The 16592-nt window shown below is 42.0% G+C and overlaps 1 protein-coding gene across 1 annotated transcript in view; it reads left to right on the forward strand.

Annotated features, from left to right (window-relative positions):
* CTNNA1 (catenin alpha 1) overlaps positions 1-16592 on the forward strand; it is a 187053-nt gene that overhangs the window by 58283 nt on the left and 112178 nt on the right. Inside the window, exons 4-7 of the mRNA XM_003123988.6 lie at positions 4833-4999; positions 5521-5640; positions 13177-13446; positions 16293-16496. Coding sequence (XP_003124036.3) covers positions 4833-4999; positions 5521-5640; positions 13177-13446; positions 16293-16496 — 761 coding nt within the window. The remainder of the gene's footprint in view (positions 1-4832; positions 5000-5520; positions 5641-13176; positions 13447-16292; positions 16497-16592) is intronic.

Here is a 16592-nt window from a genome sequence, read left to right on the forward strand (position 1 = left end):
AGCTGTAGCCACCAGCCTACGCCAGAGCCACAGCAACTCGGGATCCAAGCTGCGTCTGCGGCCTACACCACAGCTCACGGCAACGCCGGATCCTTAACCCACTGAGCAAGGCCAGGGATCGAACCCGCAACCTCATGGTTTCTAGGCGGATTCGTTAACCACTGAGCCACGATAGGAACTCCTCCAGTTTTTTTTTTTAATCTTCCCCAATTCATGTGCACACATAAGTTACTCTGGCCCTCTTCTCCATCTCAGAACAGCTGCACCTTGAACCCTTTATGTAGTCTTGAATGCTTTCTTCTCTCTCTTTGACCAACACATGCAGCAGGGATGTGGGAATCTCACTTCCCAGGCCAGGCATGGAAACCAGGCTGCAGTGTTGAAAGTGCTGAGTCCTAACCACTAGACCACCAGGGAACTCCCTCTTCTCACTCTTAATAATTAAAGGTTATAATATCATTTGACCCCTGCCTTTATAATTTAAACTGTTATTCTTTCTTGGGCTCTTACTCTCGTTTTCTGACTCATAGCGCTGGTCAGGTATATTATATGTACTTTTTTTCCCTAAATTTTTTTTTTTTTTTTTTAATAAACTGTAGTTTATTTACAGTGTTCCAATTTCTGCTCTATAGCAGAGTGACTCAGTCTATTATATATACTTTTCATAGGTTAATCCTGTGTTCTCTGTGACTTCCATCTCTCTCTTTGGTTCAGATTTTCCTTTGTACTCTGTCTGTGGCCTTTCCATCTCCGTCATCTGATGCTTCTATATATAGCCCTTACTTCCAAGTTAGACTGGAGAAGTCAGCCTTCAGATAGGCCATTTTCCAGTATAAACAGTTCGTTAAGTTGTTCTAGGACCATAAGCATTAGCATTACAAGTCCTGGCTCTATCATTTACTGTTAGGTGACTTGATTAAGATAGTTATCTTGTCTGAGCTAATACCACCTACTTTGTAGGGGGGTGGTAGGATTAAATAAACTATGTGTAGTGCCGTGGAGTGAGCATTTAGTAAATGTTAGATATTCTGTTGCTCTTCCTTTTGCTTGAGGTGCTAATAACTCCCTTAACGCTCCTGGCCCACATCCTTCCTATCCTTCAAGAATAGAGCGCATTGCAGAGAACTGTTGATAGCATTTCACTTCTACCCCAGACTGGTCATTAGCGCTTTCTCCTTTGACCTCATGGTAGTACTTTGTGCCTTGTTTAATGCTTGTATGTTAAAAATGCCACCTAGGAGTTCCCTTCATGGCTCAGCGGAAACACATCTGACCAGCATCCATGAGGACACAGATTCGATCCCTGGCCTTGCTCAGTGGGCTAAGGATCCAGCTGTGGTGTAGGTTGCAGACGCGACTTGGATCTGGCATTGCTGTGGCTGTGGTGTAAGCCAGTGGCTGCAGCTCTGATTTAACCCTAGCCTGGGAACCGCCATATGCCACAGGTGTGGCCCTAAAAAGACCAAAAAAAAAAAAAAAGCACCACATAATTTCTGTATGATCACTTTCTTCATTTCTGGTTTATAAACTGAAAGGAAATTAAGTCTTGCTCAGCTGTGGATTTATTTTTTTTTTCTTTTTTTTTTAAAATTTTATTTATTTTTATTTTTTTGTCTTTTTGCCATTTTCTTGGGCCACTCCTGTGGCATATGGAGGTTCCCAGGCTAGGAGTTGAATCGGAGTTGTAGCCACCAGCCTACGCCAGAGCCACAGCAACGCGGGATCCGAGCCGTGTCGGCCACCTACACCACAGCTCACGGCAACGCTGGATCCTTAACCCACTGAGCAAGGGCAGGGATCGAACCCGCAACCTCATGGTTCCTAGTCAGATTCGTTAACCACTGAGCCACGATGGGAACTCCTGTTTTTGCTTTTTTGTTTTGTCTTTTTGCCTTTTCTAGGGCCACTCTGGCAGCATATGGAGGTTCCCAGGCTAGGGGTTGGATTAGAGCTGTAGCCACCGGCCTACACCATAGCCTCAGCAACGCGGGATCCGATCCGTGTCTGCGACCTACACCACAGGTCACAGTAATCCACTGAGCGAGGTCAGGGATTGAGCCCGCAACCTCATGGTTCCTAGTCGTATTCATTAACCCACTGAGCCACGATGGGAACTCCTGGATTTGTTTTAGTGTGTAATAACCTCTCAATAAATAGAGTTCTCTTTATTGTATAGGGCCAATATCTCTTGTTTAATATCTCTTGCTTGATATTAAGGCAAATATCTTTTTCTGCAAGGCTTTAGAGACAACTTCTTCCATGAGTAAATAGCTTTTCCTAATATCTTCCCATAGCACCTTGTCCACAGGACTCTGATTGCATTATAACAGTCCCTAATGTATGGGCCCTTTGAGTACAGGTGCTTAGTCTTAATCAGCTTTAAGTGTTTCCTTGTCTGTCTTCCCCTCCATAGAGTTCCTTAAGGACACAGGCTGTTTCTCCAGTGCTAGTTTATCACTGGCATCTAATACAGCCTTTGGTGTGTAGTGGGTGCTCCAGTATCTGTTGAATAAACGAATGAACGAGCTCTGTTGTTTTAAGTACCATAAGATAATATTTTTGTTATGTAGCCATTTAATGGCCATATGTCTGTAACTTCGATCCAGGGAAACTTTGAGGTTCTTCCTTGTGAGTTATCTCTGACCTGGCAGTTAGGCAGAGCTTGGCTTTACTCTTAGTACTATGTACAGTACTTTTTCACGTAATTAATGTATGAAGCCGAGGACATTTAACTTCATTTAACTCTTTCCCCCTAAACTCATATTCTGCAACTAAATTTGATAGCTAGCAGAAATTCAGTAATTTTCTTCAGAAGTAGCTAGGTCTTCCTGCGCGTGTACTTCTTTAAATTTGTGGACGAGATGAGAGAGTGAGTAGCCTTCAGGCTTTAATCTGAAGTGGACATGTTCAGCCAAGGGAGGGAGTAATTGCTTTTCCAGGAATCCTGAGAGAGTCACCATGGAGGCATTGTCAGTGTAACTGCAGAACAGACACAGCTCTGGCCCTCCACTTGCTTCCAGCTATAGGAAAAGAGCAATGATAGGTACCTAAATGATTCTTATTAGAAACATGCAAGAAAAAAGTGTAAGTTATTTTATAAGTTTCTAGAAAATGTCGTAAGTAACTTCCTTAGCATTTTCAAAGTCAGGATTGTTTAAGCTGGATATTCCTAATAACTATAGTAAAATTTAAAAAATTATGGCTGTAATACCTGTTTGTTATAGAAAATGTTTTTTTACAGGGAGTTCTCATTGTGGCTCAGTGGGTTACGAACCCAACTAGAATCCATGAGCTTGCAGGTTCGATCCCCGGCCTTGCTCAGTGGGTTAAGGATCTGGTGTTGCCATGACCTGTGGTATGGGTTGCAGACGTGGCTCAATCTGGCATTGCTGTGGCTGTGGCATAGGCTGGCAGCTGCAGCTTTGATTCAACCCCTAGCCTGAGAACTTCCATATGCTGTAGGTGCAGCCCTGAAAAACAAAACAAAACAAAACAAAAAACAAAAACAAAAAAAGAAAAGAGAAAGTTATTTTTTAAAAAATCAGTGCAGAAACAAAAGTTTTTATAAATACAGAATAATGTAAAGAGTCAGATTATAACCTAATATAACTATTATTTGTCTTTTGACTCCAGTCTTTCCTATTTTTTTAAAATAGAGATTATGTACATTTATCATTTTGTCTTTTTTCTGCTTAAGATTTTAATTATAAGCTTTAACTTTTTTTGTTGTTGTTGTCGTTTTAGGGCCACACCCATGGCATATGGAGATTCCCAGGCTAGGGGCCAAATCGGAGCTGTAGCCACTGCTCTACGCCACAGCCGAAGCCACGCCAGATCCAAGCTGCATTTGCGACCTACACGGCAGGTCATGGCAGTGCCAGATCCTTAACCCACTGAGCGAGGCCAGGGATCAAACCTGAGTTGTCATAGATTACCAGTCAGATTCATTTCTGGTGAGCCAAGACAGGAACTCTGAACTTTTTTTTATGTATATGTTAATATTTGCTTAATAGTCAATTGTAGGCTGTCCTATAATTTACTTAATTAGATTCTTAGTTGAGCATTTGAGCTGTTGTCAGTGTTTTCCTGTGAGGAAGATGAATGGGTCAGTGACTGGACTCTTGTCTTTGCACATGTGAGTGAGTCTCTGAGCTGCACGAAGTAGAGGGTTGGGCTGGTGTGCTAGTCCTGCATCGTGTTTCTCTGTCATTCTGCGGATGTGAGTCTAGATTGCATTAGATCTATTTTTTTCTCCCATTCCAATCTTGGATTTTTTTCTTTCCTGAGGATACATACACTGGTCCTTCTTGGAAAGAATATTATTAGATCAATGGGAAGAAGTATTTTTAAGCCTCTTGATATGTAGTGCTAAATCACTTTTCAGATGTTTTGCTTTCACCAGAGGTGTATGAGGGTGTTTTTCTTAGTGATAGATAGAAAGAAAACAAACTCAAAGGAGTTTCTGTTGTGCCTCAGTGGAAGCAAACCTGGTGTCCATGAGGTTGCGGGTGTGATCCCTGCCCTCTCTCAGTGGGTTAAGGATCTGACATTTCTGAGAGCTGTGGTGTAGGTCGCAGACGGGCTCAGATTCCAGGTGGCTGTGGGTGTGGCGTAGGCCATCGGCTGCAGCTCCAATTCCGCCCCTAGCCTGGGAACTTCCATATGCCACACAAAAGAAAAAAGAAAACAAACTAAAGAAAAAACAACCAAAAAAATCCTTAAACTAGATTCTGTATATGCACTATATGAAGTTTGAATTATTTTTATTTTTTAAAAAGTAGACAAGTGTTTGGTTCATTCGTGCTGAGTTTGTTTTTCCTTCTGTAAAACAGGTGATTTGATGAAGAGTGCTGCTGGGGAGTTTGCAGATGATCCCTGCTCTTCCGTGAAGCGTGGCAACATGGTTCGGGCAGCTCGAGCTTTGCTCTCTGCTGTTACTCGGCTGCTTATTTTGGCTGACATGGCAGATGTCTACAAATTACTTGTTCAGCTGAAAGTCGTAAGTACAGGCTGGTGTCTGTAATTTGTTCTATCCTAGCGAGGCTGCTTCTGGCCATACTTAGTTTAGCATTCCTTAGGATTTGGTTTGGTTTTGAACATAGTTTACCCAGGTGGACCAGGAATGTTTTTAGTTTCCCCTTACTCCTCTATGCCAAGTAAACATCATACTGGCTCTGATGTGAGCCTCTCGTTATCTTTGTTCTAATGAAGAATTTGCAGCAAAAGTATTGTTTTTGACTTCTTTCTTTTTGCAATAGCGATTAAACATTTCCTTGCACCAATAGGGTTCCAGAGTTGAGAAATCAAGATAAGTTAAATTGGATTCTTTTAGATTGAAGTCAAAATAATGCCACCTTTCCCTAGTAAAGCTCAAACATTAGCTGCTCAAATGTTTGAGGGCCGTGTAAACTCAAGAGGAAGTTTGGATTGCTGAGCGGCTGTTAAAAGGAATAAAAAATTCCAGATCTTCTCTGTGTACAGACTTGTTGAGAATTTTTTTGGTGGGGCTGTGTTTTATAGGTAGAAGATGGTATCTTGAAACTGAGAAACGCTGGCACTGAACAAGACCTGGGAATACAGTATAAAGCCCTGAAACCCGAAGTGGATAAGCTGAATATTATGGCAGCCAAAAGGCAGCAGGTACAGTCATGATTTGGGAGATATTTTTAAGTTGTTTATATTATTATTTAGTGGGAAAAATCCATTTTATCTAAGTTTTCAAAAGGTACCAATATCTCCCTCTGCTTATATAGTTCCATTGAAACATTTATGATGTCATTGCATTGTATTGTTAAGTATTATATTAATAAGATAGAATAAAAAATTTAAGTATTGTATTCATAAAGGTAAGTTGTGTTCATGTTACGCTTCTAATTGCTGTGAAGATTTTACTTTCGGTAGCTTAGCTGTTGGTGATAGTGTCTGGAAAGTGACAGGCATTTGTATGTGTGTTCCAGAATGGACTTGAATTGGTAGTGGAATTTAATTCAGATTTTTAAAAACCTTAAACCAGTTAAAACATACTGGAATTACTTGTATAGCAGAAAGTACTGCCCCCTCCAAATTTTGTCACTTTTGAAGTATTTCTTACTGTTCATTGCTGGTAGTTCCCATAATGTTAAGAATTTGGGTGATGTGGCGTGTGGATCAGTGATCTTCTTCTTCCAGCTTTTGCTTGGCCCTTGGTGTTTCGCTCTTGGGGTATTGAAGTCTTCCCTGTGCCCTTCCTGTTGGCTCCGCTGTTCTGTAGGGGGGTGCATGTGCTACCATCCAGCTCTTACCACTTCCATAGTCCTGATCAGGCTTGGGCTGTTCTTATTTTTAAAAAGTTCTGAAAAGATGGGTTCTTATTATTGTCATCCAGTACTGTGTGAGGATATTTTATGTTGCGGTTTATAGAAATACCTAGCTCCAACACTGAGGGATTTATTTTCTCACTAAGTAGAAGCCCCAATTTAGGTTACGTGACTTTGAGGTTGTTAAATTTAAAGGTTTTGCAGTACCTGCATGGATTCAGTTTCTTGACATTTTCCAGCACTGCTGTCTTCAGCGTGCCTGGCATTGGGTGGCTGTAGAAGCTCTAGGCACGACATTTGCACACATCAGTGTGTCCACTGAGAAGAAAAAGAAGGTTTTATAAGCAAACGATCTTTATAAGCAAACGATCCAGAAGCCTCTCACACATTTGCCCTGAATTTGCCTTGTGTAACACGCCCAGTCCTTACAGTCATTGGTGAGAGGAAGACAGTTAACTGTGTCTGACTCAGAGGAGTGAAGATCTGCCTCCTGGTCTGTGACAGCAGCGACCTTCGTGAGAACAGCCACCCCCAACAAGAGCTCTTGCAGGCAGCGAGAGACGGAGGGTCAGAACTCTAAGCGTCCAATATATGACGGCCTCAGCTTTCAGCTTTCATTTGGTTATAGTTACAGAAATGTAAAATAATATCCCAATAGGGTTGAGAGGATTAAATCGGACCATGTGTGTGAAGTAGTTAATGTCGTGCCAGACACTCAGTAGGCCCTCAGCAGTGGGCACTTGGTGAATAGTAGTTATTGCTCATATTTAAAGCTATAAAATGTGGTCAGACTGAATCTGCGCATGTGGTATCCTGGTTTTATATTTCCAGCACTCACTGCTAAACGTGATAATAGAGCTAGATTTGTTGTATTGATTGCTAAGTAATTTAGTTAGTGAAAGCTCATTGTGCTTTTATCATTTGTCCTTGTGTTGGCTTATGTCTCCATCAAATAAATCACAAGTAGTTTGGTGGTTTGTTTGTTTGTTTGGTCTTTTTGTCGTTTAGGGCCGCGCCCACGGCACATGGAGGTTCCCAGGCCAGGGGTCCGATTGGAACTGTAGCTGTCAGCCTGTGCCACAGCCACAGCAATGTGGGATCCGAGCCTCGTCTGGGACCTACCCCACAGTTCATGGCAACGCCGGATCCATAACCCACTGATTGAGGCCACGGATCGAACCCGCATGCTCTTGGGTCCTAGTCAGGTTTGTTAACCGCTGAGCTATGACGGGAACTCCTGTTTGTTTGTTTTTCATTTTGCTGGAGCCAGTTGATTCTAAGAACTTGCTGTATGATAATATGGTAATTCTATAAATACAATAGCAAGCTGGCCAAATTATGTTCACAACTTATTTTTCTTAACATTCTTGATACAAATTCTCATTTGAATATGTGAAATAAATGTTAGTTTTATTTAAAAAGTAAAGCTTGGTGAATAGTCTTACTGTCATAAAATCTAGTCTAACCTTGATTTATGAAGACACTGTTATTTAAGAGGAGTGAGAACATTTAGACCGATACTAGTGCATATCCTTGTGAAATAGTAGAATAAGTAAATTGATGATGTTCTTGACATAAAATACAATCATAATGCAGAATTTTATATACTACTGGGAAGCTGACTGGAAAGTAATGCTGCCTGGGTTTTAATTCTGTGTACAATGAATCCACGAAGAGTTTCCTGAATCAGAATCCTAGATTTTTTTTTTTAAGTGAATTTCAAATACTTTCAAAATAAGACGTCATAAGAATCTTGAAGTTCTTAGTTGACATGAAGCTGGTCTTCTCTTGGCTCCTCTGTATCTGTTTTCTGCCCTTGGCCACCCTGCTCTCTGCCCCAGGAACGTGACCTGTCGAGACTGCAGCCACAGGCCTCTTTGCCTTCTGGCTTCTGGTTAGGTTGGGCAGGGTGAGCACCCGTAGGAGATCAGCGGAGACAGAAGGAGGCTAGGGGTTCATTTCCCTGGCTCCCTTCCTGGTGGTTGTCCTAGGTGGCTGGAAGTCATAGCCTCTCTTGGGTGGTTTCCTCCCTACACCTTGTCCCTGGGCTCTGCTAACTGCTGCCTCCTTGTGTCTTTTCGGGCCTAAGTGCCCTAACAGCTCATGGCATTCCTGTACTTTGCCCATAGCTTTTATAGCATAGTCCCTGAACCATCTTTGAATTACTCCATTTGATTTTACTGTCTGTTTGCTGCTAGCACCTTCTCCATGTTCCCATTTTAAAGTTTGTCTTGGGCTGTAGTATGTCACGATCATTTATAGGTTTCCTCGGGCCTAATTCTTTAACCTTTAGCCTTAGCCTCCTATAGTAGAATTTGTTGCGTAGGTTGGCTCTAGGCTGCTGTGTGCCTCCTGATCATAAAATGACCTTTATAGGTCCTGGGCCTTGGTATATATTTACATAAACTAGCGCTTTTCTTGGGAATTAAAGTGCTACTCATTTCATCCTGAAGTACCAGCCTGGTGGAAACGTCATTCTCCCTTTTGGATACTGCCCACTGGCGGTCTTCAGTTACCGATCACAGCTTTCCACACTTTGTGTTTTCTGGCAGAATTCCTCTCTTGCTGGGTATTTAGTACCCTGGACTGTTTTCACTCCCCTTTGACCTTGTCTTCTTTCCCCAGGTGTGGTAGGTAATAATTTACCTCCTTATCCAGCCTTTTATCTTTTCAGGCAGTCCTAGTCCAGAAAAGGTATTTCCTCAAGAGCACTACTGGGATATTATGTGTGAACTGCTTGCCTTCATTTCTCTTGTATCATTTAAGCAGCAGCCACCCAATGAGGAAATGCTGAACTTTAGAAGTCTGTAGGTGCTCTGAAATTTACCTGTTTGTCCTTGAGGTTTGTCTGGCACAGGATGTGGTGGTGAGGATATTGGTGAAAATAATAATGAATAACCTTAAAAAAGTGTTTACTTACACTAAACACTGTTATAAGCCCTTTATAAATACACATTTGTTTGATCTTCATGAAAAATAGCGTAAGGTAGATCCTATAATTGATGAGATACTAATTTTTATAAATGAAGGAACTGGAACAGAGAAGTTAAGTAATTTGGCCTGGGTGTTAATCTAGTAAGTGGTGGAGCCAGGTTTTGAACCCAGGCTGCCTGGCTCCAAGGGCAGGGATTTTGTTTAAATTGTTAGTATAATGCCTAGAACATTGCCTAGTAGTGTTCAGTAAGTATTTGTTTAACTAATGAGAGAATAAGCCATTTGGCTGCACTGCAGGTCCATCCTGGAATGGATTCTCTGGCCCTAATCGGTTATGTTCTTGGGCTAGAATATTACTTGCTGACGAGAAGTTTTGACTTTTCATTAGGCTGCAGGCTCTTCTTTGACTGTGAGGGTGCAAATGGACAGCAGAGGTCAGGATCTGCTGGCCTTGACCCTGCTTCCTGTAGGGAGGACTGCTTCTGCCTTGCACTGTCTGCTCTGCCCCCACCCGCATGCTAAAGATGGGCTGCTTGGATATTTACACTCCATGCACTCAGGTACATAACTAGTTGAGATAGGTTTGGTAAAAACATAGTGTTTCGTACCTCGTCTGCGAACTCTGACTTTCTGTCATGATGATTTTTCTAAAAACCTGAACAATCAAATTGGCAATTGATACTACCGCCCGCGTTCTATGTGTAAATCATCTGGACTGGCTGGGTTTGACCAGGACCATTTCTTTAAGTAGGGTCCTTTGACTCTAAGAGAAGACATCTGATCAAAAGTATGGCTGCAAGTTTATGTTGTTAAGAGGGTGGTGAGGGGAAACTTCCACTTGAATTTCCAGGTCTCAGTTAGAAAGTATTGTGGATTGCTTAGAACTTAGCTTCTGCTTCTTGGTCACTGCATGTGATGGTTGGTTCAGATTACTTTGAAAACTGTCACTTCCACTTTGTGTTTTCTGTTTGTATATATGAAACGTAACTGGATTGGTCAAGTTGGGGAGTCCTGAGTGCTAATACAGTAGATCAAGGGATTCTGATTTCCTAAGTAATCTATTGCATTATGTAATAGCTTACTTTTTTTTTTCACTAATCTGGGTTACTATCTATCTTAAAAAGAATTCTTATAATCATTATTCTTATTACAGTAAATAGTGCTGCCCTGTGATAGTGTCTATTTTTGTGTCTTAACAAAATCTAATTTCTTTGTGCTATGGCAAAAATAATTCTAAAGAGAGAATATAGAACACTTTAGCAGTTAGGACAAATGATATTTAGCTGTCATTTTCATCATAGATTAAAATACATCCCCTGTACTTGTAAAAAGAAATCTATCAAAGCTACATTGTGGGGAGGGCAAGACATTTAGAAAATGCCTCACAGAACACATGCACCAGCTGCTTAGGCGTAATGATGAGCCCTACCCCTTTGTCACAGCTTGTGTCTTGAGGTGATCCTCAATTCTTTAAATCCCTGGGGTCCTGTTTTTGAGTTTTGAACCTGATGTCGTCTTTGGAAAGATAGTTTATCGCACCAGGCCAGGCAATAGTTTTAGGAAAGTCAGGTGTTGCATTCTGGCACCTATTGTAACTTGAGGTGTTGCTAACTATTTATAAGAGGCTGGGGAGTTCCTGTTGTGGCACAGTGGTTAACGAATCTGACTAGGAACCATGAGTTTGCGGGTTCGGTCCCTGCCCTTGCTCGGTGGGTTGACGATCCCGTGTTGCCGTGAGCTGTGGTGTAGGTTGCAGACGCGGCTCGGATCCCGCGTTGCTGTGGCTCTGGTGTAGGCTGGTGGCTACAGCTCCGATTCAACCCCTAGCCTGGGAACCTCCATATGCAGCGGGAGCGGCCCAAGAAACAGCAACAACAACAACAACAAAGACAAAAAAAAAAAAAAAGAGGCTGGACTGATCTAGGTTATAGATACTTAGGAAGGAGGCCAAAGCTAACTGCAAAGCATTTTGCAAAACAGAGGACATGATTAAGTGCTTAAAGGCAAAATGCCTCCTTAGAAAACTTCAAAGTCCCTGGGGTGTTGGCGAGGGTAGGACATTTAGAAAATGCCGCACAGAACATGTGCAGCAGCTGTTTAAGCATAATGGTGAGTCTCAACCCGGTCATAGCTTGAGTCTTAAAATGATCACTGATTCTGAAAATCCACAGGGTCCTGTTTCTGAATATTTAGCCTAATGTACTGTGCTACAGGGCATTTGGAATGCTGTGAGCAATTACTTGCAAATTCAGATTCCAAATGAGAAAAGAATTCTAGGAGGAAAAGTAAGCTGTCATATTGTACAAGGTTTGAATAAAGATGAAAACCTAAAGCATAGAGTGAGGTGAAGTTTCAGGAAAAGGAAGCTGGTTAAGTGTCTCCAGTGCTTAATTAGGAACTCATTTAGAAAGATGAGCCATTAAATGGCTAAGTCAGACTTTAAATTGAGTAATTGACTTTGGCCTTTGTAAGTCAGTTTTCGCTTACTGTTTGCACATGTGATTCTCAATCTTAAAACATTTAAATTGGTATGCTAGGGTTCAGTTGGTGAGATTAACATTGAAATTCTAGGATCACGTGTCAAATAGAGTTGGAAGAGTTGGGTGGTCAGTTACGGTTATCACTGATACTTCTCTTGTGTGGTGACGGGCCACACCTACTAAAGTCTTGATTCTCTCCGAGTAATTGCAGTAACAGTGCGATATCGGAAGCGCCCCCCTTCCCAGCTTGCTTAATGGAGGTATCACTTGTTTGTCACTCAGCATACTCCCCCACTTTACCAGACAGATGCTTGGAACCTCACATCCTATAATTACAAGGTAGAAGAAATCGAAAAAGGACAGCTCACGTAAGACTAGATGCATATAGAATATTAAAATACAGATCTTTTGGATTAAGGTCATGGAACACGTGAGCCTCAGCTTTATGCCTTAGCAGCCTGGGTCCTAAGTGGTCTTTGTGGGTCAGGGAGGGGTGGGGGAGAAGTTGTGTATTTGGGAGAACAGCCTGCCGCATCCTTACCTGGTCTGTGTGTGTACACCTGTGTAATCCCATCCCAAATTTAATAGAACTCTCTTAGTGAACTTTTATAACTTAATAGAAAAAGAAATTCTCGTAATCAATTTTACTCTGTTTAAATATACCTCTGGTTTTTCTTTTTTTTTTTTTTTTGTATCTTTTTTTTCTTTGCTTTTATTTATTTATTTATTTTTTTTGTCTTTTGTCTTTTTTTTTTTTTTGACTGTTGTTGTTGTTGTTGTTGTTGCTATTTCTTGGGCCGCTCCCCCGGCATATGGAGGTTCCCAGGCTAGGGGTTGAATCGGAGCTGTAGCCACCAGCCTACACCAGAGCCACAGCAACGCGGGATCCGAGCCGCGTCTGCGACCTACACCACAGCTCACGGCAACGCCGGATCGTTAGCCCACTGAGCAAGGGCAGGGACCGAACCCGCAACCTCATGGTTCCTAGTCGGATTCGTTAACCACTGTGCCACGACGGGAACTCCACCTCTGGTTTTTCTAGCTTGGTTGGAATAGGTACACACATCTTAAAAAGTTATATCAAGATGCTAGTCAGTTTTGCGTTGCGTTTTATTTAGTTACTGTTCTAGGTGCTTTACGTGCATTATTCCGTTTAATCCTCAAGACAGATGTAAGAGAGGTACTGTTAGTGTTTTTATTTTACAGAAAGTGAAACTGAGTGTGGAGAGTTTAAATAAAATCATACCGGTCAGTAAAAAAAGTAGTGCTGGAGATTCAAATTCAGGTCTGTGTCTTTTGGAAAAGTTTGAATGCTTACCTACTAAGCCATACCACCTCCCTTGTGGTCAGCTTTCAAGCCAGACCGTTAATGAAAATATCGTCTAATTAGTAGACATGCTAACTTGTCAGCATTTACTAACAAATTTTTAGTGAGTTGAACCCATATTTTTGTTTTACTCTTGTAGGAACTGAAAGATGTGGGGCATCGTGATCAGATGGCCGCCGCCAGAGGAATCCTGCAGAAAAACGTGCCGATCCTCTACACTGCATCCCAGGCGTGCCTCCAGCACCCTGACGTCGCAGCCTACAAGGCCAACCGCGACCTGATATACAAACAGCTGCAGCAGGCGGTCACAGGCATTTCTAACGCAGCCCAGGCCACGGCGTCAGATGACGCCTCCCAGCACCAGGGTGGCGGAGGAGGAGAGCTGGCGTACGCCCTCAACAACTTTGATGTAAGTTAGGCTTGGGAGGACACTTGAGGCCCTTGAGGGTTCTTGAGAGCTTACAGAGTTCTGGGGAAATGTGCTCAAGCTTTCTGAGGAAGGCTCAGTTTCTACTTAGGTAGGTAGTCCACGTTGAAAGAAATTCTAAGTTCGCAACTTACTTCACCTTGACTTGGCCTAAAGCATTTATCTTTTCTTTTTCTCACCTTCCTCTTCCTCTTTCTCTTCCCCTCACCTTTTCTTGTATTTTTAGTTTTAAACTTCTGAATTCTTTTATGCAGCTTATCTTTCCTATGAAGTCCCTCTTTATTGAAGATAAAAGTTTGGTTCATTTCAACCAAGATTTTAACTTTTGGGCAGATGCAAACCTATGGGAGTTAAAGAGGCAACGTGTACTTAGGCTCTGCCCTCCAGGGCCTCATAGTCGAGTGGGAGACAGAAACACATCCGGAGTGACTGCCGTGGAAGTTCCATCGCCTTAGTCTTACTGTGTGCCTGCACATTCTTCTCAATGTCTAAACTGTAATAATAGACTTAATCAAGTGGAAGCATATTTGGGATTAAAATACGTTGTTAGCATAATTCCATATAATTACCTTTTATAGATGATGCACCAGATCTATTCTTTGTATATATATTGTGTGTATACATTTTGCCAAGTATCAACTCTAATCTTAATTTTTGGGGTTGTGTTTTATGGTTTTAAATGCCTACCCACAATGCCTCATGACTTCCAGTAGATGGCAGCAGTTTAAGATTTTTTTTTTTTTTAAATAACTGTTAGGGTTTTTTTTTAAATTTATTAGAACCATTTACTTAGGGGAAAATTGCCTTCCAGATGACCGGCATCCTTTGGTCAGCAGGAATGCTTTAAAGTATGGAATCAAGACAATGGAGTGCATTTTAACAGTTTTTTTCTTGTCTTTATTTCCTTTGTCTTACCTTTTACTTTGGCTTGGGTAAAGACAATGTGAAGCCTGAGGACCTTGATTCTAGAACTGAATTTTTAATCCTTGAACCTTAAACATTAATGACTTTATAGCAAACTCTTGAAGATACCTCTTACAATTTACTGGCACTGTTTTTCCTCTTCAGAATTGGCAGTTTTGGGTATTGGCCTCATTCACGGCAGTAAGGGTTACGTTTTCCCCTAGGTTGAGTAATATCTATCAGAGGCCACTTAACCTCCTAAGTCTACAGCGAAACTTAATTCATAATATGAGGGTGCTGGACTAAATGATTACAGCTCTGTTGAAGTTCTTAAAATTCTATGACCATTCATTCCTCCTCCTGTTGGTCAGAAAGTATTGTGTATTCAGTTTTGACCAGAGAAATTCTGCAATAACTTTATCTGGTAAGAAAAATGATCAGCTAAACTATAGGTTAATAATGAACAGTGAAGGAATTGTATGTTCAGTTTTGAAACTGATGGTTCCTTGGCAGGGAAAGAGGAAATGTGTACTTATTGGAAAAGGGCTAGCCTTTTTTTTTTTTTTTTGCCTTTTTGCCTTTTTGCCTTTTTCTGTGGCCGCTCCTGCGGCCTATGGAGGTTCCCAGGCTAGGGGTCTAATCGCAGCTGTAGCTGCCGCCTACGCCACAGCAACACAGGATGCTAGCCGCGTCTGCAACCTACACCACAGCTCAGGGCAACGCCGGATCCTTAACCCACTGAACAAGGCCAGGGATCAAACCCGCCACCTCATGGTTCCTAGTCGGATTTGTTAACCACTGAGCCACAACAGGAACTCTGTAGGGCAAGCTTTTTTTTAGGAAAAAAATCTTGGCATTTAAATTGAAATCAATAAGAACGTAGTCCCCATAGGGAAAAATTAAAGGCAAAATATTTTCTCACACATTTGTTGGTGTGAGAATGAGTTGTTTCAAATGGAGAAGTTGGAAGAAGGCCAGTAGATCCTGGTCTGGGGGTTTGATGTTTGACCTTGTACCTAGATCTTCCTCGTGACCTTGACCTCACTCATCAGTGGTAAAGCTGAGTTTATGTGGAGTCAGGGGAGCAAAGGGGAGACAGGAAGGATTTATTCTTTTTGGGGCAGTTATATCTTAGAGAGCAGCTTTGCTGTGACAAATTGCTGTCACCTCTTAGAGAATACCTGGAGGTCTTGGAGTAAAGAAGGTCGAATTTTTTGGACAGGATAAATTTGAGACTGAATGTTTATAAAATTTGATGAGATGTATGAGGTGAGAAAAAAAGATTGAAATGATTATAAATGCATACCTAGGAATTACCAGGTGACATAGTAGGTTAAGGATCCAGTATTGTCTCCGCTGGGATGCGGGTTCCATCCCTAGCCCAGGAACTTCTCTGCATGCTGTGGGTGTAGCCAAAAAAGTTTATTTTTCTCTGAAACTTTGAAGACAGAAATCAGTGTTTTGTTTTTGGGTTTTTTTTGGGTGAAACAGTTCTGTTAATGCCATGTAGCAGTTTTATACTCCGTACATAGAAAACAGAGTGCTAACTTTTATTTTTCCTTGTAGTTCTCATTTGGTGACTTAACTTGCCAGTATTGTATAGGCTGACCTATAGGTGGATGTTCAGATGAGGTGATGTGAACCTGATTTTTATGCCAACCCATTTCTGTTTGCATGTGTGGTATCCGACCGTATTTAGGCCCTGTTCAGCTGCATAGTATTGCTTCCAGTGCCTTCTTTGGGAAGTGATCCACCATAGGCCAGTTTCTGTGGGCTGCCCCTCATCTGCTAAGAGGTGTTACTGTGTTTGAGGCAGCGGAATTTTTGTGCGAAGTGTTGGTATTCCTAAGCAGCACTTGCCCCAGCTTCTTCCATATTGGAGGAAACAGAGATTACGCTAACGTTCGTTAATGCTTCCTTTGCAGAAGCAAATCATTGTGGACCCCTTGAGCTTCAGCGAGGAGCGCTTTCGGCCTTCGCTGGAGGAGCGCCTGGAAAGCATCATTAGCGGGGCTGCCCTGATGGCTGACTCGTCCTGCACACGTGACGACCGGCGTGAGAGAATTGTGGCCGAGTGTAATGCTGTCCGCCAGGCCTTGCAGGATCTGCTCTCCGAGTACATGGGCAATGTGAGTAAGAGGAGTTTTCCATAGCAGATACTGGATCCGAGGTCTTTTCCAGAGCTTTTCTTTGAAATAAGAGGACTTTCCATAATAATTGTTGGG

The sequence above is a fragment of the Sus scrofa genome, chromosome 2 (genome assembly GCF_000003025.6).
Source record: "Sus scrofa isolate TJ Tabasco breed Duroc chromosome 2, Sscrofa11.1, whole genome shotgun sequence".
Lineage (NCBI taxonomy): Eukaryota > Metazoa > Chordata > Mammalia > Artiodactyla > Suidae > Sus > Sus scrofa.